Source organism: Megalobrama amblycephala, linkage group LG8 (genome assembly GCF_018812025.1).
Source record: "Megalobrama amblycephala isolate DHTTF-2021 linkage group LG8, ASM1881202v1, whole genome shotgun sequence".
NCBI classification, from domain to species: Eukaryota; Metazoa; Chordata; class Actinopteri; order Cypriniformes; family Xenocyprididae; genus Megalobrama; species Megalobrama amblycephala.
In genome coordinates, this window is record NC_063051.1 from 22,300,963 (window position 1) to 22,321,592 (window position 20,630).

At 42.2% G+C, this 20,630-nt stretch overlaps 2 protein-coding genes across 6 annotated transcripts in view; both read left to right on the forward strand.

Moving 5' to 3' along the window:
* Positions 1-1,075: 1,075 nt before the first annotated feature.
* Positions 1,076-4,946, forward strand: lrrc15 (leucine rich repeat containing 15). Its single transcript, XM_048200075.1, has 2 exons — positions 1,076-1,294; positions 2,881-4,946. The coding sequence occupies exon 2, from the start codon at positions 2,887-2,889 to the stop codon at positions 4,543-4,545; it is 1,659 nt and encodes a 552-aa protein (XP_048056032.1). The 5' UTR covers positions 1,076-1,294; positions 2,881-2,886; the 3' UTR covers positions 4,546-4,946.
* Positions 4,947-5,416: 470 nt separating this feature from the next.
* The window catches only part of LOC125274042 (carboxypeptidase N subunit 2), a 28,503-nt gene continuing 13,289 nt past the window's right edge, over positions 5,417-20,630 (forward strand). For 2 of the 5 annotated variants that reach the window (XM_048200080.1, XM_048200076.1), the window contains exons 1-2: positions 5,417-5,567; positions 6,102-6,188. In XM_048200080.1, coding sequence (XP_048056037.1) covers positions 5,560-5,567; positions 6,102-6,188 — 95 coding nt within the window. In that variant the 5' untranslated portion in view covers positions 5,417-5,559. Of the gene's footprint in view, positions 5,568-6,101; positions 6,189-20,270; positions 20,420-20,630 lie in introns of all 5 variants that reach the window. The other 3 variants (XM_048200081.1, XM_048200077.1, XM_048200078.1) reach the window with 3 other exon arrangements.

Sequence of the window (20,630 nt, forward strand, 5' to 3'; positions counted from 1 at the left end):
GGGGTCTGAAAAGTCGCTAAATCTAGCGACAAAGTCGCTAAGTTGGCAACACTGCATTCCCTGCGTACCGCGGGGGGCGGAGCGTTATCATTAGTCGTTACGCTTTTTTGGCTAAAGGTTGCAGGCTTGCCTTCCAGTGGCTTTGGTTAGAACATTAGTAGACAGGTAAGTTAGGTTTAAGTTTAGTAGAATAAGTTGACAAGTACTTGCAAAAATGCAAATATTAAGTCTATAAGTCTATATTAACTCTACTAATACTCTAATGACTGGTTGATATGTAGTTGCAAAGTTACATAATGTTAGTAGAAAGTCTAAAGTGGACTATTGAAATAAAGTGTTTTACCTTGATCAAATCCACATAGTGAAACCACACATTTAGAATCAATTTATGTGCATATGTGTCGTGTTGTGAATCCAGCAAAACACTAGTACGCAATTACAAGAGTGTGAGACCCACTGACCACAAAACAGAAATTAAATCAGTCCATTGGCATAAAATATGGAAGATAAGACAACATGAGCACACAGACAGTGATTCATATGTTTTTGAATTGGTAGCCATAGATGGAGGAAAATCCATGAGTAGAACTTGCAAAATAAAAGGAAATAAGTTTGGGTGGGCCCCAAATTTATTACACAACAGAGGAGCATTCTTTTGAAGTCATCATGATGACTTTCTACTACTTTTGTTTTGATAAAGTCATGCCTTGTTCCATAGTTTGCATTGGCACTATAGTTAGCAAAATAATAACTATGATCTTTGACACAGTAGAACTTAAACTGAATAGAACACCTCGTGTAATCTGTCCTCTTACAGTCCTCACATGTGTCCTCTTACCTCATTTATTTTCAGTGCACACACAGTGTAACTTGTGTCTAGAATCTGGTCCTAATTAAACATATTCTACATATTTTGTGCCCAACTTCAAAAATGTAGCTAAAAATAGTCTAACAGTTTTTTTTTCTTTTTAAAGTTGTACCATCAAAACTTTAATGCTCCCTGTTTGCGTAAACTTCCTGCCCCTTTAAAAAGAAGCACAAGGGTGGGGCTCCAAACCAGCATTTCCCCACCAACTCATTTCTAAATAATGTGGGTGAGTATATGAGAGCTTTTGTACAAAGCAGTGCAGTCAACAGTTGACCGTAAAAAGGATAACCAGCAAGACATGAGAAGGCAGAAAGGAATCTGACAAAGAAAACATTGTAGCTATTTAAAAGAGCACTGGGAAACGCTTTTGAGCAACGAGGAGACCAAAGCACCAATATCTCTGACAAATCTTCTTCAAGTTCAAAGGTAAGATACTTTGTACTAATTAATTTGTTCTGGCTCTTACTTTAAACTGAATTTTTGAGTTGCAGATTACAGTTACAGTGTACTAAATGTTGTTCATTCTTAAATATTAATAATGAATGTACTTACAGAAAACATATTTTGCTAAAATATAAACTTTCAAAACAGAAACAAATGGCTATTGAATGCCTGATTTATTTATTTATTTATTTATTTTTCTTAATAATAAACTCTTCAAAGACAATTAGACAAAAGGGGGAAATTACAGCAAATAATAGCTGGAAGTATTTGAAAGAATACACAGTTAAATGTTCCAGCTCTCACAGACTGTGGTTTGGTTTTACTGGAACAGATTATGCAGTCTCAACATTTTCCCATGTGCTTTTCAAATTTGTCCTGACCTATAAAATTGCATGCTTGCATATATACTTTGTTTCTATTAAATATCTGTTTTAATATTTTAAAAAGAGCATTTTTTTTTTTCATACTTTTTGTCAAAGATACATAATAGTCATTGTATTGATAAGGTGCATTTCCAGTAACACTTTAGAATAATGTTCTGTCATTAATGAATAAATACACAGGAACAAATGAGCAATGCAATATTAGCATTAGTAACTGCTGTTAACTAACAACAAATTCTGATAGTAAGTGAATTACTCTGAACTCTGAATTAGTAACTCGAAAGCAGTTGAATGAGGATGTTTACTATTAGCTAAACATTAACCACTACTTTTTTCATACCTCCCAGAGGACTATTAAGAATGACTATATACAGGTTCATAATTAATGTGAATAATGCACAATGTAGAAGTAATTCTAAAGTAAAGATCATGGTAACCTACTAGTAATGACTACAGTATTACCAAATCCTATCACCTCATACTAATTATTTGGAGCAGTTCTCTAAAATGAAGCTCATGGTAACCCACTTGCAATGACTCAAGTGTTACCCTTACAAAAACCTTCTTTGACTTAAATGACTTAATGACTTATCCCACGCTTTTCACTTTAGAATACTGTTCCAAATAATTAATAATTCCATCTGAAGAATTTGGTAATACTTGAGCCATTGCTTGTCATTGAATGTGTGAGTGTGTGTGTGTGTGTGTGTGTGTGTGTGTGTGTGTGTGTGTGTGTGTGTGTGTGTGTGTGTGTATATATATATTGTCCAGTCCTGTTTGTCATTAATGAATATCCTGGATGTCCCAAAATAAACATTTAAATAAGATACACAACCTGTAGAATTTGCTAGGGGGTAAATATGAGTAAAGCATAAGTGTGGTTGCAATCTAACCACTATATGCCTTTTATGGAACTGAAAGCTATATGGGTGGAGGAATGATTTATATCTCAACAAGAAGGTTTCCCAAGAGGCTTTGTCACAAATAGCCAACCGTCCACTTTTTTTTTTTTTTTTCTGTCATCTGCTATATGACAGATTTAGGCTTTTGTATGGCTTTGAGTTTTCATAGGCACATTTTTTCAGTGGAAAATAAAGTAATAAAGTAAAAGTAATAAAAAGACCAGAATTTGACAAAGCTTTGCACTTCTTAGTTCTGATGATAAATGTTTTGCTTTCTTTGTAGGAGTTAATGGACCTGGTGTGGTACATGATTTTTGGCATGTGTGCCATGAATGCTGTTGCTTCTTCGTGTCCAGAGAACTGCCTGTGTAAGCCGAACAAAATCTTTTGTCAAGGCTTTTCAATAAAGGAATTTCCACAGTCCTTCCCCCCAAACACCAGTACCCTCTTAATCACCAACACCAGCATACAATCATTAAAACCAGCTGATTTTGAGACTTTTGCTGAGACCCTCACTGTGTTTGCAGCCAAGGATTCAAAAATAGCCAAGGTGGAACCTCATACATTTAACCAAACCCACAATCTCTTTGCCTTAGGTTTCAGTGGGACAATGCTAACCTCTCTGCCAAAAGATCTGTTTCAGAATCTACAAGTATTATCAACTTTAACACTCAGTAACAACAAAATAGAAGATCTGCAACCATCTCTTTTCACCCCTCTTGTAGTTCTGAAAATATTAGACCTAAGCAGAAACCGTCTAACCTCTCTGCCAGAAGATGCTTTTCAGCGTTTAGAAAAGCTGGAACAGCTCATGTTGCAGAGAAACTCAATCAGAAAGCTTTCCAGCAGTACTTTTCAAGGACTCAATAATCTCAGATCCCTGTTCCTCCAGCAAAATCATTTAACAGATATACCAGCAGGCATCTTTGATGACCTGGTAAACCTTGAGATATTGCATCTTCAAGACAACAAAATCACACAGCTACCAGCAAATCTTTTCTCAAACTTGCAGAAGCTGAAGAAACTCTACCTCTCCAACAATCGGTTATCATTGCTTCCCAGTGCAATCTTTTTTAATCTTCCTAACCTTACTCATATATCACTGTACGAGAACCAACTCAGTAGTTTAATGCCTGGAACTTTTGGTCCAATGGCCCTCCAGGAGCTCTGGCTGTACGACAACATGTTAACCCACCTTCAGGAGAATGTGTTCAGCAACTTAACTGAGATTCGACTTTTGGTGCTTAGTAGGAACCGGATCCAGCACATCTCTCCTGGTGCTTTCAACGGCTTGATGAAGCTAGAGGAGATCTCTCTTCATACTAATCGTTTAATCAGTATTGAGGCAGGGATATTCAAAGACCTTCCCAAGTTAGCTAACATATCTATAGAGAATAATCAAATACAGCACATACCCATAAAACTCTTGGATGGTGTGTCCCGGTTAAATCTCCTGGAGCTTCAAAACAATTCTCTACCAAACTTGCAAAAAGAATTTCTAAACTCTTTGTCTAAAGTTGATAATATTATACTTTCTCAAAATCCCTGGAGGTGTGACCATGACATAATACCTTTTCGGGATTGGCTTGGACAGTATCCAGAGAAAGTGAAAAACCTTACTTCTGTGACGTGTGATACGCCTCCATCCCTGAATGGTAGAAATATAGGAGAGTTGAAGGAGGATGACATCAACCATTCACTGCACACTTTTCCAACCAAAAGTACCTCTGCACCAGCATTAGACTCCACAACAGTCTCAGAAGAGATAGAGGACACAAGTGGAGGTGGTTCTGTGGGTCAAGGTCTGTCCAAAGACAAAATCATTATCATTGTAGCCATTGTCTGCACTGCTGTCATTGTCAGTCTCATTGCCTGTGTGTTATGGAGGAGGAACAAGCGAGGCAGTCAAGACCTGGACCGTCGAAGAAAGACCAACTCGGTTATCTAACATTACATAAAAGTTTTTTTGAAACTAAGCTGTTCATTGTGTTTCAAATTCCTCTTTTAACCTTTTAACTGTCTTCAGTGGATTTATGGAGGATAAATGTTTTCTTTTAATAGGCAAAGAAAAGTTAACAAAGATTTGTTATGGATATTTTCTTATATTTCTTTAAAAAAAAAAAAAAAACTACAATGTTGTTGTCTACAAAGTACTAACTTTCATTGCAGATTAGATATGATTTAAAGATCATAACCCTCACGAGTGGTCACACATGAAGTACTGTATTTCCTTTCTTGTCGCTGTCCATGGTTACACACTTTCTGCAGTTCTGTATGTTTTTTTTTCTCATAGCAAAAAAAAAATATTTTTTTCAAAGTTGTAAATAAAACAAAAATTATTGAAACATTTTACAAGAAAATGCTTTTTCAGTCTTTCTACTTCAAAATTTCAGATTTTATTTGTGTTACTTGTCATTTCTTTGTAATTAATTGTGATATTTACTAGCAATTTCTGAGTGAAACCAAACACCATGTTTCTTTTTTCTTCACATGACTACATCTGTTTTACCAATATTGTTTCCCATTCTATGTATATGATGCGGACATTAACAATATATTATGAGACCAATAATTAGTTTAGTTCTTTAAAATGGGGACCTTTATCTATATTTCAGCTTTGAAGAAACATATTCACACTTGAATATATAAGGCAATAAGAAAACAAACAGTCTAAAAGTACTCACAAAATGGATATAAAATGAACATAAAAAAGATGACAGAAGAGAATTGAATAAACTGAGAAGTATCTCTAAATTATTGTACTTTGAGAAACCTTTTGAAAGTGAGTTTGATGGTTACACTCTCTTATCTCTTCAAACAGAAAACAAACTGTCCACACCCCTTCTGTTGCCTTATAGTCACGCAGTAAACACTTGAGAAATGTAGATTAGAGTAGAGGACTACATATGTTTATATTTGCTTCTGGGAACACATTCTGAAAAGTCATTCAGCTACAACAGAAATGAGCAGGTAAGTGTAATTATTTTCAATTTAATGAGACAAATGTAAGTCAGGAATATAACAAAAAAAAAACTGCTTGCAAATTTATTGATTGATTTGATTGATTGATTTTAAAGGGATAGTTCACCCAAAAATGAAAATGATTTACTCACCCTCAAGTTGTTCTAAACACACATGAAGTTTTTTCTTCTGTTGAACATAAAGAAGAATTAAACAAACTGTTGCTGGTCCCCACTGACTTCCATACTATAGAAAAAATACTTTGGAAGTTACTGGGGACCAGAAACTGTTTGCTTACCCACATTCTTCCAAATATCTTCTTTTGTGTTCAGCACAGGAAAGAAACTAATACAAATTTGGCACAACTTGAGGGTAAGTAAATAATGACAATCTTTGGGTGAACTATCTCTTTGTCTTTTAATACTAGTAAGTCATCAGAACATAATTTGTCTTAGTTATTTTAGATGTCCATGCTATACAAGTTGCTATATATGGCTTTAACCTAAAAATTAAATTTGCTGTTAATGTTTTATTATTCAACAGGCATATGCAATTAAAAAGTGCACTAGTATTCATTTACATACTTGTGCACTTGCACTGGAGCTGCACTGAACGTATATGTCAACCAGATGAAGACTGCAGTAAATATATATATGACGCCTCTATGAGAGGAATACCTGAAAAACTGAGAAATGGAACCATTGATTTATCTTTTTTAACCAGCAAGATTCCTATCATACCAAAAGGAGCTTTTTCCAAAAACCCTCAAATTAAGAAACTCGGATTTTTCTGGACTTCAACTACGTCCATAGAGGTCGGAGCCTTTGAGGGTTTACCTGATATCACAACCATTGAGATAACTGGCACAAAGGTGACATCATTACCCGTGGGTGTTTTTGAGGATCTCATCAACCTTGAAAAACTTGTTTTAAAATATAACAAAATCCAAAGCCTGGAAAATGGGTTATTTGATGATTTAAAAATGCTTCAAGAACTAAGTCTACATATAAATGAGATTAGCTCAATTGAGGAGGGGACATTTGATAGTTTAGAGAATCTCACACTTCTTCATCTTGCAAGAAACAAAATTAGTTCTGTATCGACATCTCTTTTTTCCAAACTTAAGAATTTGCGCATTTTCAGGCTTTATGAGAACCAGCTGACCTCTATGCCTGATGGGATTTTTGATCATCTCCCTGATCTGACAGAGATAGCTTTGCAAGGCAACAAAATCTCATTTATAAAACCAGATTTGTTTCCACACAAAAGTAATTTAGTCAAACTCTTTTTGGACCACAATCTTTTAACTGAACTGCAGCAAGATCTTTTTGTTGGTTTCTCTTCATTAAAGACTCTTACTCTGCATAACAATCAACTCATACGTCTTCCCACTGTCCTTTTTGGAGAAATGCCTAAAATGACTGAATTGAGTCTAAGCCATAACAATCTCACTGACTTACCAACTGGAGTTTTCAGCCCACTTAAGGAGCTCAAGAATTTAGACCTTTCATCAAACCAGTTTGCAATGATATCTAAAGACTTTTTTGAAGGTCTTGAGAAATTGTCTGAACTGAATCTTCAAAATAACAATATAAAGTCATTAAAACAAGAGGACTTTGAAAAACTTCAGTCTCTTACAACACTTAGACTGGGAAATAATAAACTACAAAGCCTTCCTGGAGATGTTTTTGATGCTCTTCCAAAACTCAATAAACTATATCTTTACAAGAACCCATGGCAGTGTGACTGTAACCTGTTGGATTTGTTTGAATGGATAAAGAACAATGAAGACAAGATTAAATCAAAACCTTCAGAAGTTTGTGAGTCCCCAAAAAACCTGGAAAATCAAACAGTATCCTCTTTAACAGAAGAACAATTAATATGCCTCACAACTTTACCAAGTGCCACCCCGTCCATACAAGTACTGTTCCCATGACCACACTGCACACCACAGTTGTCTCAACAACAACCTCAACAACAGCAGTGCCTACAACAACTACTACTTTACAGACAACAACCACACCTGCTCCAACAACAATACCAGTAACAACTCAAACAACTACAACACAGACATCCACACAAGTCATTACTACTACAACACCATCTTCTCAACTCACAACTTTGCTTCCAACTACAACCACACCACCCCTATGACTACAGCTCTGAAAACTACATCGGTCCCCACCACAGCATCAACAACTACGCTTCAACCAACAACTGGCCCCCTGACAACTACATCAGTCCCTACCACAGCATCAACAACTACGCTCAACTATTACAAGTCAAAAAACAACAGCCACCAGTTTACCACCCAGCACAACTACAAGGACTACAGAACCTTTTCTCACCACACAAAGTAGTTTCATCTGTATCAGCTCTCCTCAGCCTATTCTCTCATGTCCTACTCCTACCCACAAGAACTCATCATGCAAGGAACTGATGATATATAATTTATTTTATTTCTCTTGAATATTGGGTAGCAATGAATTTCTAAAAAACATCTATCATTGAGACTGGAAACAAGATGAATTTCTTTTACTGCTTTCGTTTCATAACCATGTACGTAGGGCTGGGTAAAAAAAATATAGATTTCTCGATTTTAATCGATTCGAAACGATATTGATTCTTAAATCCCAAGAATCGATTAGTCTAGTCTGTTTTCTTTTGATGAATTAGCAGAATATGTAGCGCCTCCCATCCAATAAATTGCAATAATCTTTGTGCTTTGTTACTTTTGATATGAAGCAAAGTTTCAGATTTCAAATGACGTCCATCTTATTATGAGATTCAAAAAATAAATACCATTTTGGCGCTGTTTAATGTGACGTGACAGATCGCTTTAGCGCCTCAGTTAAAGAGAAGCGGCAGCACAGAGCGCATGTGAACATCCTCTCCTCCGCTTTAATACCAGTTACAGCGCGAAATAAACACGACTAAACATCTGAAGGTATGTTAAAATATACAGTACAACTTACCGAAATCCATATCAAGTCTCGTGTAATCGCTCAATCAGTGTTTCAACCTCGGAAAGACGTCAATAAATCAGCTTGTAAACAATGTCAAGTAACATCACATTTACCTCAGAAAAACATATTCAGTGACCATAAACTCGTTAGTCAGCTAGAAAAGTGTACTCTAGAAAGCAACATTCTGATAAATATAGCTATGCACCGTTACATATTCAGCATCATTTTTAATGTTCTTCAATATTTAATGCATGTTTGAATAAATCAGTTATGACAGCCGTGATTTAAATGTTTATATTTAAAAAAAAAAAAAAAAAAACCAATTGGAGTAGAAATATGATTATGTAATTCTAAACTTTATTTATAATAAAAACATTATTGAGTGTAATTTAAGTGTTTGTATATAAATAAGTTAATTTTAACCTTCAATATTATTATAGTAGTACCAACTCACTCCCATGTGTAGTTTAAAGCATTAGTTGAGAGATTTTTTTTCCTCTAGAAAATTTGCCATGCGCTGTAACTGATATACTACATCCAAAATAATAAATATATATTGAATTGAATTGAATTGAATCAAATCGAAATTGAAATCGTAATCATAATCGTAATCGAATCAAATCAAAAGCATGTGAATAGTAATCGAATCGCGAAAATTGTGTCAATACCCAGCCCTAATATACAGTAGGGTCCACAAGCCTGAATCTACTACTTCTATTTAATGTTTGTCTATTTAAAAAAATACTTTTTATATATAATAGTTATATATGATATAATGATTATATTATGAGCATAACAATTTGTGTAGTGAAGAGTTTGCATTTAAAAATTCTTATTCTTATATTATTTGACAATGAACTCCACATGATCAAGTTATCCAGCTTGATTTGGAGAATGTTATATCTTTGGAACATCTGACATTTCGGACAAGAAAGTCACATGGTCAGTGTTAAAAATATGCCAGATTATTTTTAGGTGTCAAATGTTTGGACTTCACAGTACATTAAGGCACTTTCGAGTTTTGTGTGTGTGTGTGTGTGTGTGTGTGTGTGTGTGTGTGTGTGTGTGTGTGTGTGTGCGTGCGTGCGTGCGTGCGTGCGTGCGTGTGTGTGTTTAATATTACATTTACTGGTTTTTTTTTTTAAATGTAATATAAAGTAAGTTATATACCTCATCTTAAAAAAATAATAATAATAATAATAATAATAATAATAATAATAATAATCTTATACCTATCCTTTCGCTTCCTCTCTATTGTAGCTTATGATACTCTGAGCACTGCCGATAACTTTTATTGTGAGCACTTCTTGTCTATTTACCTCGTCATGACGACTCGCTTGTTGTATTCCTCACTTGTAAGTCGCTTTGGATAAAAGCGTCTGCCAAATGAATAAATGTAAAATGTAAATGTTATATGTGTTATTATGGTACAATGTTATGGCACTGTCTTATGTGTCCAGTGTTGCATTTCTTTACCTGAATAACCGATTACCTTTGGCAAAAGGACAACCCACAATGCCTTATTAATAAATATATTACAGTATGTTTAATCTATGGCTAGGTGTACATGATTTTAATGCACAATGTGGAGGCAAAAAATAAAAATAAATAAATAAATAAAAACAAAAAGAGGAATTTGAAACACAATGAAAAAAGCTTTCTCTCTCACACACACACAGTCAAAAAAACTGGGAAACGCTTTTGAGCAACGAGGAGAGCAAAGCATCAATATCTCTGACAAATCTTCTTCAAGTTCAAAGGTAAGATACTTGCAGATTACAGTTACAGTGTACTAAATATTGTTGTTCATTCTTAAATATTAATAATGAATGTACTTACAGAAATTGAAATTATTAACACTCTATAACACTACATATTTTACTAAAACATAAACGTTCAAAACAGAAACAAATGGTTATTGAATGCCTGATTTCATTTTTTCTCAACAATAAAGTCTTCAATGACAATTAGACAAAAAAGTTACAGCAAATAATAGCTGAAAGTATTTGAAAGAATACACAATTAAATGTTCCAGCTCTTACAGACTGTGGTTTGGTTTTGAACAGATTATGCAGTCTTAACTTTTTCCATGTGCTTTTAAAATGTGTCCTGACCTATAAAATTGCATGCTTGCATATATACTTGCTTCTATTAAATATCTGTTTTTATATTTAAAAAAATATTTTATATAAAAAAAAATATATATCTGTTTTAATATTTTAAAAAGAGCATTTATTCGGTCTATTATACATTTTGTCCAATGTTGAGAACACTGCAAATATGGAATCCTGTTTATTGAAAGAAAGGAGAGAACCATTATAGTCATTGTTGATAAGGTGCACTTTAGAATACTGTTCTGTCATTAATGCTACACAAATGAGTAATGCAATATTAACATTTTAGTAACCGCTATTAACTAACAAGAAACTCTGAACAATGAATTAGTAAGTAATAGCGCTCAGTTGAATGAGGTTGTTCGCTATTCACTAATCATTAACTACTACTTTTTTTCATACCTCCCAAATGACTACTAAGAATGACTATATACAGGTTCATAATTAATATGAATAATGCACAATGTAGAAGTAATTCTAAAGTAAAGATCATGGTAACCTACTAGTAATGACTACAGTATTACCAAATACTAATTTTTCAGAGCAGTGTTCTAAAGTGAAGCTCATGGTAACCCACTAGTAATGACTCAAGTGTTACCAAATCCATAATAAGGAATTACTATACAAAAACCTCATTGACTTACAATGACTTACCCCATGCTTTTCCCTTTAGAATGCTCCAAATAATTAGTAATTCCTCTTGAAGGATTTGGTAATACTTCAGTCATTGCTAGTAGGTTACCACGATCTTCACTTTAGAATTTGATTTATTTATATACACTGTAAAAAATAAAAATGGAAAATGTACTGGCAATTTTCTGCCAGGACATTATCCAGTAATTTTACAGAAATTTCTGTTAACCTTTAAAACACAACCTAAATGCAATGCATTCAAAATAATAATAATAAAAAAATAAATAATAATAATAATAATAAAAACAATACAGAAAAAATCCTTCATATTTAAACAGTATTTGTCCTTAACAAATATCCTAGATGTCCCAAAATAAGCATTTAAATAACATACACAACCTGTAGTTCCCTTTCAGTCGGTCACGTTCGACGTACGTCAGTAGTGACCGACGAATTGGGATATCGCTTAGAGAGCCCTATCAGCTTCGTGTAAACTAAAACAAGCCAATGGAATTGGCGTGCGATATTTGCATAATGCGCACCGCCCCCGACAGGTGTATATAAATAGGAAGCAGATGCAATCGCACTCTGTCTTTCGCTTCGGAGCCATTCAGTGGTGTCCTGTTTAAGAAGACTGTTTGTGTGAACTAAACTGCCTCGAAGAGGATTCACAGCAAGCCGTGTGTGCCGGTGTAACGGTGCTACAGCGAGGTCGCGAGCTCCCGAGGATCCGAGCTATAGCTCTCAACTGCTGTTTTCACAGCACACGCCTAGAGTGAAAGTGTGTGTGTTGCGATTTGGGCCGGTTCCTCGGTGTGTCCAGGGAGTGGTGTACCTGGCACATCGCGTCACTCCCTGTGTGCTTCGGCACGAGCGAGTTGACTGTTTTCCCCTTCTAAAAGAGCTTTACAGACGAACCCTGACAGTATGTCATTTCGTCTGTGCGTTAATGGGTGCGGTCGTTCCCTGGTCCCTGCTGATGGGCACAATCGTTGCATCTCGTGTTTGGGCATTCAGCACGCTGAAGCAGCTTTTGTGAATGGTTCATGTTCCCATTGCGGGAACATGACTATCGCGGTGCTGAGGTCGAGACTCTCCTTCCTGAAGTCTCAGGAAGCGGGGGCCCCCTCCCCTGTGCCCCGTTCGACCGTTTTTTCCGGCCCGGGCCGGAATGACGGTTCGGCGGTGTATAGGAAGGGTGACCTGAGGCTTACGGTCAGGGCTTCCCCGCCGAGCGGAAACGCTCCTCGGGCCCCTGCCGCCTCATCAGCACCGCAACCCATCGTGCCACCGTTGGTTTCCGCTGGGCCCTCTACGGACTGTCCAGCCGTTACCTTTGGTGTGCCGGCGGCGGATCGGATGTCGACTGCTGCGTCGGAAGGTGAGCCTGAGTCCTCGGGGAGGAAGATCCGGACGCGCTGCCGCCCGGGACGGTAGCGTGGCCCGAGTCGGATCCCGAGCTCACGGCTGTGCTCTCCCGGGCCGCCTTGTGCGTCGGGCTTGAGTGGAACCCTCCACCCTGTCCCGGCCCATCTCGGTTGGACGATTGGTACTTGGGGGGGGGTCGCGCTGGTCAAATCCAGCGTCCCGCCCCAATGCCTTTCTTCCCGGAAGTACACGATGAGGTGACCAGGTCTTGGCAAGCTCCGTATGGGGCTCGTACAGGGCCTGGTCCCTCGTCCGCCTTCACCTCCCTGGACGGCGGGGAAGCCAGGGGGTACGCGAAGCTCCCGCCAGTCGAGCGGTCTGTTGCGATGCAGTTGTGTCCAACGGCCGCTGGCGGGCGCGGTGAGCCGCGTCTCCCGTCCCAGGCCTGTGAATTCTCAGCCGGTCTGACTGAGAAAGCTTACAGTGCCTGTGGGCAGGCTGCCTCTGCCCTGCACGCGATGGCCCTTTTGCAGGTCTATCAGGCAAAAGCGCTGTCGCAGATGCCCCAGGAAGGTCCTGACCAACAGCTGCTTGGGGAGCTGCGCGCTGCCACTGACCTTGCCCTCCGGGCAACGAGGGTGACAGCGCGTTCTGTTGGCCAGGCGATGTCTACTCTGGTAGTCCAGCAACGCCACCTCTGGCTGACCTTGGCAGACATGAGGGAGACCGACAAACATCGGTTCCTGGATTCCCCCGTGTCTCCGGTCGGCCTTTTCGGCGACGCGGTGGAGAGCTGTGCCCAACAGTTCTCCGCTGCACAGAAGCAGGCTGAGGCTATCAGACATGTCATGCCACGGCGGTCCGCTGCTGCCTCCACCCAGCCGCCCGTGGCTCAGCCTCAGCCCGCTCGTCGCCGAGGGCGCCCGCCTGCGTCTTCCTCCGCCCCTGCTAAGTCGGCAAAGCAGCAGCCTACACCAGCCAAACAGCAGGGTGCCGGTCGCGGACGTGGTGCCCAGCCCGTCTCTGCCAAGCCAGGTGGCAAGCGGTCGGGGAAAACTCGGCCCTGAGACGGGCGACCTGGAGCGGAAGGTTCCTGCCCTTCGGGAGAGTATTCCATCTGCTCTCCCACCCCCGGAGGAGGGCCGGGGGGATTTTGTGGCGTCTGTCTATCTACCGCCGCTGGCTCTCCGGAGTCCAGCGGTACCCACTTTGCCACAAAAAGAGCAGTTTCCTCAAACTCCAGGTCACAACAAGGTGTGTCTGCCAGTGTGCCAGGCCCCGCCTCGCCGCTGGCAGCACCCTCCCCATTCGCCAGCAGGCGGCAGTGTGATGGCGCAGACCGCGTCCCGTGCGCCGTCTCCCATGCACACTGCTGCCTCGCAGAGTCCGACCCCACTCGCGGCCGCTTCCAAGCCGCCCGAGTCGGGTCCCTCTCTGCCTTGCTGCCCCACCCCCGGTGCGTCTGTGGTGCCTTTGGTCCCGCTGGTTCGGAGTCTGGAGGCGTGGAGCACGCTTCCCAGCCCGTCCCGCTGGCTCATTCGCACTATCAGACTCGGCTATGCGATTCAGTTCGCCCGGCGTCCCCCGGTCTTCAGGGGTGTCCACTTCACTCAGGTGTCGTTGGACAGTGCCCCTGTTCTCTGGGCGGAGATTGCTGTCCTCCTGGCGAAGGATGCAATCGAGCCGGTCCCTCCAGCCGATATGAAGTCGGGGTTTTACAGCCCCTACTTCATTGTACCAAAAAAGGGCGGTGGGCTACGGCCAATCCTGGATCTGCGCGTCCTGAACCGGTATCTTCACAAGATGCCGTTCAAGATGCTCACGCAGAAACGCATTTTCGAATGCGTCCGTCCCCGGGATTGGTTTGCAGCAATAGACCTGAAGGACGCGTACTTTCATGTCTCGATTCTGCCTCGACACAGACCCTTCCTCCGGTTTGCGTTCGAGGGTCGGGCATATCAGTACAAAGTCCTACCCTTCGGGCTGGCCCTGTCACCCCGCGTCTTTACGAAGGTTGCGGAGGCGGCCATTGTTCCCCTCAAGGAACAGGGCGTTCGTATTCTCAACTATCTCGACGACTGGCTGATCCTGGCCAGCTCGCGAGAGCAGTTGTGCGAACACAGGGACATGGTTTTAGCTCACCTCAGCCGGTTGGGTCTTCGGGTCAACTGGGACAAGAGCAAACTCGCCCCCGGGCAGAGGATCTCTTATCTCGGTCTCGAGCTAGACTCGGTTGCACGGACTGCGCGTCTCACCGAGGCGCGCGTCCAGTCGGTGTTGAACTGCCTGAGTTCGCTCAAGCGCAGGACAGCGGTTCCACTGAAAGATTTTCAGAGGCTCCTGGGGCATATGGCATCTGCAGCCGCGGTCACGCCGCTCGGATTGCTTCATATGAGACCGCTTCAACACTGGCTCCGCGGCCGGGTCCCGAGATGGGCGTGGCAGTGCGGCACGCTCCGTGTCCCCGTGACACCGAGCTGCCGTCGCACCCTTGTCCGGTGGTCGGACCCTTCGTTCCTGCGGGCCGGAGTTCCCCTCGAACAAGTGTCCAGGCACGCTGTGGTCTCCACAGATGCCTCTGCCACGGGATGGGGGGCCACGTACAACGGGCATGCAGTGGCAGGTCTTTGGACGGGGCCTCAGCTGCATTGGCATATCAATTGCCTCGAGTTGCTAGCGGTACGTCTTGCGCTGGCCCGCTTCAAGAAGCTGTTGTCAGGCAAGCACGTTCTAGTCCGCTCAGACAGCACTGCGGCCGTTGCGTACATCAACCGTCAAGGTGGTCTACGCTCCCGTCGCATGTCGCAACTCGCCCGCCATCTCTTGTTGTGGAGTCAGAAGTATCTGAGGTCCCTTCGGGCCACTCATGTCCCAGGTGTGCTCAACCGTGCAGCCGACGAGCTGTCACGGCAGCCTCCACTTGCGGGCGAGTGGCGGCTCCACCCCCAGGCGGTCCAGCTGATTTGGCAGCGTTTCGGCGAGGCCCAGGTAGACCTGTTTGCCTCCCCGGAAACTGCCCACTGCCAGTGGTTTTATTCCCTGACCGGCGGCACGCTCGGCACGGATGCCCTGGCACACAGCTGGCCCCCGGGTCTGCGCAAATATGCGTTTCCCCCAGTGAGCCTTCTCGCACAACTCCTGTGCAAGGTCAGGGAGGACGGGGAGCAGGTTCTGTTAGTGGCTCCGTATTGGCCCACTCGGACCTGGTTCTCAGACCTCATTCTCCTCGCGACAGCCCCTCCCTGGCCGATTCCTCTGAGGAAGGACCTCCTGACTCAGAGACGGGGCACCCTGTGGCACCCGCGTCCCGACCTATGGAATCTCCACGTGTGGTCCCTGGACGGGATGCGGAGGTTCTGAGTGATCTCCCGCAAGCGGTTGTAGACACCATCACTTCCGCTAGAGCTCCTTCCACTAGGAGTCTCTATGCGTTGAAGTGGAACCTGTTCGTCGAATGGTGCGCCTCTCGCCGAGAGGACCCCCGATCATGTTCGGTCGGATCCGTGCTTTCCTTCCTGCAAGAAGGGTTGGAGCGAAGGCTGTCTCCCTCCACCCTGAAGGTGTATGTTGCCGCTATCGCCGCACATCACCACGCAGTTGAGGGTAAGTCCCTGGGGAAACACGATCTGATCGTCAGATTCCTGAGGGGAGCGAGGAGATTAAATCCTCCTCGCCCTTCCTCCGTACCCTCTTGGGATTTGACCCTGGTTCTCACAGCTCTCCGGGGTCATCCCTTTGAGCCTTTGCAATCAGTCGACCTGAAACTATTGTCTCTTAAGACGGTTCTTCTGGTTGCATTGGCTTCCCTGAAGAGGGTAGGGGATCTGCATGCATTTTCGGTCGACGAAACGTGCCTAGTATTCGGGCCCGGTGATTCTCACGTCATCCTGAGACCCCGGCCTGGATACGTGCCCAAGGTTCCTACCACTCCCTTCAGAGATCAGGTAGTGAACCTGCAAGCGCTGCCCTCGGAGGAGGCAGACCCAGCCCTAGCTTTGCTCTGTCCCGTCCGCGCTCTGCGCGTTTACGTGGATAGAACGCGAAGCTTCAGGACCTCAGATCAGCTCTTCATCTGTTACGGAGGCCAGCAGAAGGGAAAGGCTGTCTCCAAGCAGAGGATGGCCCACTGGATAGTGGATGCCATCGCCTTGGCGTATGATTCCCAGGGCGTGCCTTGCCCGCTCGGGTTGAGAGCCCACTCCACCAGAGGGGTGGCCTCTTCCTGGGCGCTGGCTCATGGCGCCTCGCTGACAGATATTTGTAGAGCTGCGGGCTGGGCGACACCCAACACGTTCGCTAGGTTTTATAGCCTACGTGTAGAGCCGGTATCTTCACGTGTACTCGCATCCACTAGTCGGTAGACGTGTTGTACCCACTCTAAGTGTCGGCTTGCAATGCCATTCCCGCCACTGGCCGGATACGTGCATACTTCTCTCCAGTCGTGTTCCCCGCTTGGCGAACCCTGTCGAGCTCCTCCGCCTCCCCCTTCGGCTCGGACATTGCGGAGTGTCTGATGCCAGGCCTACATCCGTCGCTGACGCTGTCTGTTGGCTGGGGCCCATATGTCGTGACCCCTCTACGTGAGCGGTCCCATATGTGTATTTTCCACGGTTTAAAACTCCCTACGGGCCGAGTCCGTGTCTTTCCCTTAGCAGAGCCAGCTCTGCTGTCACCTGTCAGATGAGTCTCCCCCATAACCAGGTGGAGCCATCCCAGGGACTCCATATGCGTACTGCCCCCCGGGCCAGTCCATATGTGTATTCCCACGTAAACTCCTCCCCCATTGGGTAGGTAGTGGTCTCCGCAGCGTCCCTTCGGGTTCGCTTCCCCAGTGTGTCTAGTTTACTTAGTGGGTAGTGGTTAGACAGCAGTAGACTCTCTCGGTGTAAGCTCGCCCCCTTCACCGCCAGCCGGTGCTATGGGCGGCTGAGCTTGCGCTGGGCACTGGAAGGGGTTTCGTAACTGTGGCGCTTTAGTTGGGATCCCAATTCGTCGGTCACTACTGACGTACGTCGAACGTGACCGACTGAAAGGGAACGTCTCGGTTACGTATGTAACCCTCGTTCCCTGAAGGAGGGAACGGAGACGTACGTCCCGTCGCCACAGTTTCTGTACCCTCGCTGTAGCGCGGACACCAGTTGTCTCCTCAGCGAAAAACAGAGTGCGATTGCATCTGCTTCCTATTTATATACACCTGTCGGGGGCGGTGCGCATTATGCAAATATCGCACGCCAATTCCATTGGCTTGTTTTAGTTTACACGAAGCTGATAGGGCTCTCTAAGCGATATCCCAATTCGTCGGTCACTACTGACGTACGTCTCCGTTCCCTCCTTCAGGGAACGAGGGTTACATACGTAACCGAGACGAATTTGCTAGGGGGTAAATATGAGTAAAGCATAAGTGTGGTTGCAATCTAACCACTATATGCCTTTTATGGAACTGAAAGCTATATGGGTGGAGGAATGATTTGTCTCAACAGGAAGGTTTCCCAAGAGGCTTTGTCACAAATAGCCAACCGTACACTTCTGCATGTCCAGAGAACTGCCAGTGTAAGCTGAACAAAATCTTTTGTCAAGGCTTTTCAATAAAGGAATTTCCAAAATCCATCCCCCCAAACACCAGTACCCTCTTAATCACCAACACCAGCATACAATCATTAAAACCAGCTGATTTTGAGACTTTTGCTGAGACCCTCACTGTGTTTGCAGCCAAGGATTCAAAAATAGCCAAGGTGGAACCTCATACATTTAACCAAACCCACAATCTCTTTGCCTTAGGTTTCAGTGGGACAATGCTAACCTCTCTGCCAAAAGATCTGTTTCAGAATCTACAAGCATTGTCAACTTTAACGCTCAGTAACAACAAAATAGAAGTTCTGCAACCATCTCTTTTCACCCCTCTTGTAGTTCTGAAAATATTAGACCTAAGCAGAAACCGTCTAACCTCTCTGCCAGAAGATGCTTTTCAGCGTTTAGAAAAGCTGGAACAGCTCATGTTGCAGAGAAACTCAATCAGAAAGCTTTCCAGCAGTACTTTTTGAGGACTCAATAATCTCAGATCCCTGTTCCTCCAGCAAAATCATTTGGTGCTTTCAACGGCTTGATGAAGCTAGAGGAGATCTCTCTTCATACTAATCGATTAATCAGTATTGAGGCAGGGATATTCAAAGACCTTCCCAAGTTAGCTAACATATCTATAGAGAATAATCAAATACAGCACATACCCATAAAACTGTTGGATGGTGTGTCCCGGTTAAATTTCCTGGAGCTTCAAAACAATTCTCTACCAAACTTGCAAAAAGAATTTCTAAACTCTTTGTCTAAAGTTGATAATATTATACTTTCTCAAAATCCCTGGAGGTGTGACCATGACATAATACCTTTTCGGGATTGTCTTGGACAGTATTCAGAGAAAGTGAAAAACCTTACTTCTGTGACGTGTGATACGCCTCCATCCCTGAATGGTAGAAATATAGGAGAGCTGAAGGAGGATGACATCAACCATTCACTGCACACTTTTCCAACCAAAAGTACCTCTGCACCAGCATTAGACTCCACAACAGTCTCAGAAGAGATAGAGGACACAAGTGGAGGTGATTCTGTGGGTCAAGGTCCGTCCAAAGACAAAATCATTATCATTGTAGCCATTGTCTGCACTGCTGTCATTGTCAGTCTCATTGCCTGTGTGTTATGGAGGAGGAACAAGCGAGGCAGTCAAGACCTGGACCGTCGAAGAAAGACCAACTCGGTTATCTAATACATAAAAGTTTCTGTAAACTAAGCTGTTCATTGTGTTTCAAATTCCTCTTTTAACCTTTTAACTGTCTTCAGTGGATTTATGAAGGATAAATGTTTTCTTTTAATAGGTAAAGAAAAGTTAACAAAGATTTGTTATTGATATTTTCTTTCTTTCTTGATATATAATGATTTAAAAAGAAAACTACAAAGTTGTGCTTACTAACTTTAATTGCAGATTAGATACAGTATGATTTAATGATCATAACCCTCACGAGTGGTCACACATGAAGTACTGTATTTTCTTTCTTGTCGCTGTCCATGGTTACACACTTTCTGCAGTTCTGTATGGTTTTTTTCTCATAGCAAAAATGATTTTTCAAAGTTATAAATAAAACAAAGATTATTGAAACACATTTTACAAGAAAATGCTTTTTCAGTTTTTCTACTTCATAATTTCAGATTTTATTTGTGTTACTTGTCATTTCTTTGTAATTAATTGTGATATTTACTAGCAATTTCTGAGTGAAACCAAACACCATGTTTTTTTTTTTTTCACATGACTACATCTGTTTTACCAATATTATTTCCCATTCTATGTATATGATGCGGCCATTAACAATATGATATTATGAGACCAATAATTAGTTTAGTTCTTTAAAATGGGGACCTTTATCTATATTTCAGCTTTGCAGAAACATATTCACACTTCAATATATAAGGCAATAAGAAAACAAACAGTCTAAAAGTACTCACAAAATGGATATAAAATTAAGATAAAAAAAAAGATGACAGAAGAGAATTGAATAAACTGAGAAGTATCTCTAAATTATTGTACTTTGAGATACATTTTGAAAGTGAGTTTGATGGTTACACTCTCTTATCTCTTCAAACAGAAAACAAACTGTCCACACCCCTTCTGCTGCCTTATAGTCATGCAGTAAACACTTGAGAAATGTAGATTAGAGCAGAGCACTACATATGTTTACATTTGCTTCTTGGAACACATTCTGAAAAGTAATTCTACTACAACAGAAATGAGCAGGTAAGTCATTATTTTCAATTTAATGAGACAAATGCAGGTCAGGAATATAACAGAAAATGCTTGCTGATTGATTGATTGATTGATTGATTGATTGATTGATTGATTGATTGATTGATTGATTGATTGATTGATTGATTGATTGATTGATTGATTGATTGAAAAAGGGATAGTTCATCCAAAAATAAATATTCTGTTATTATTTACTCACCCT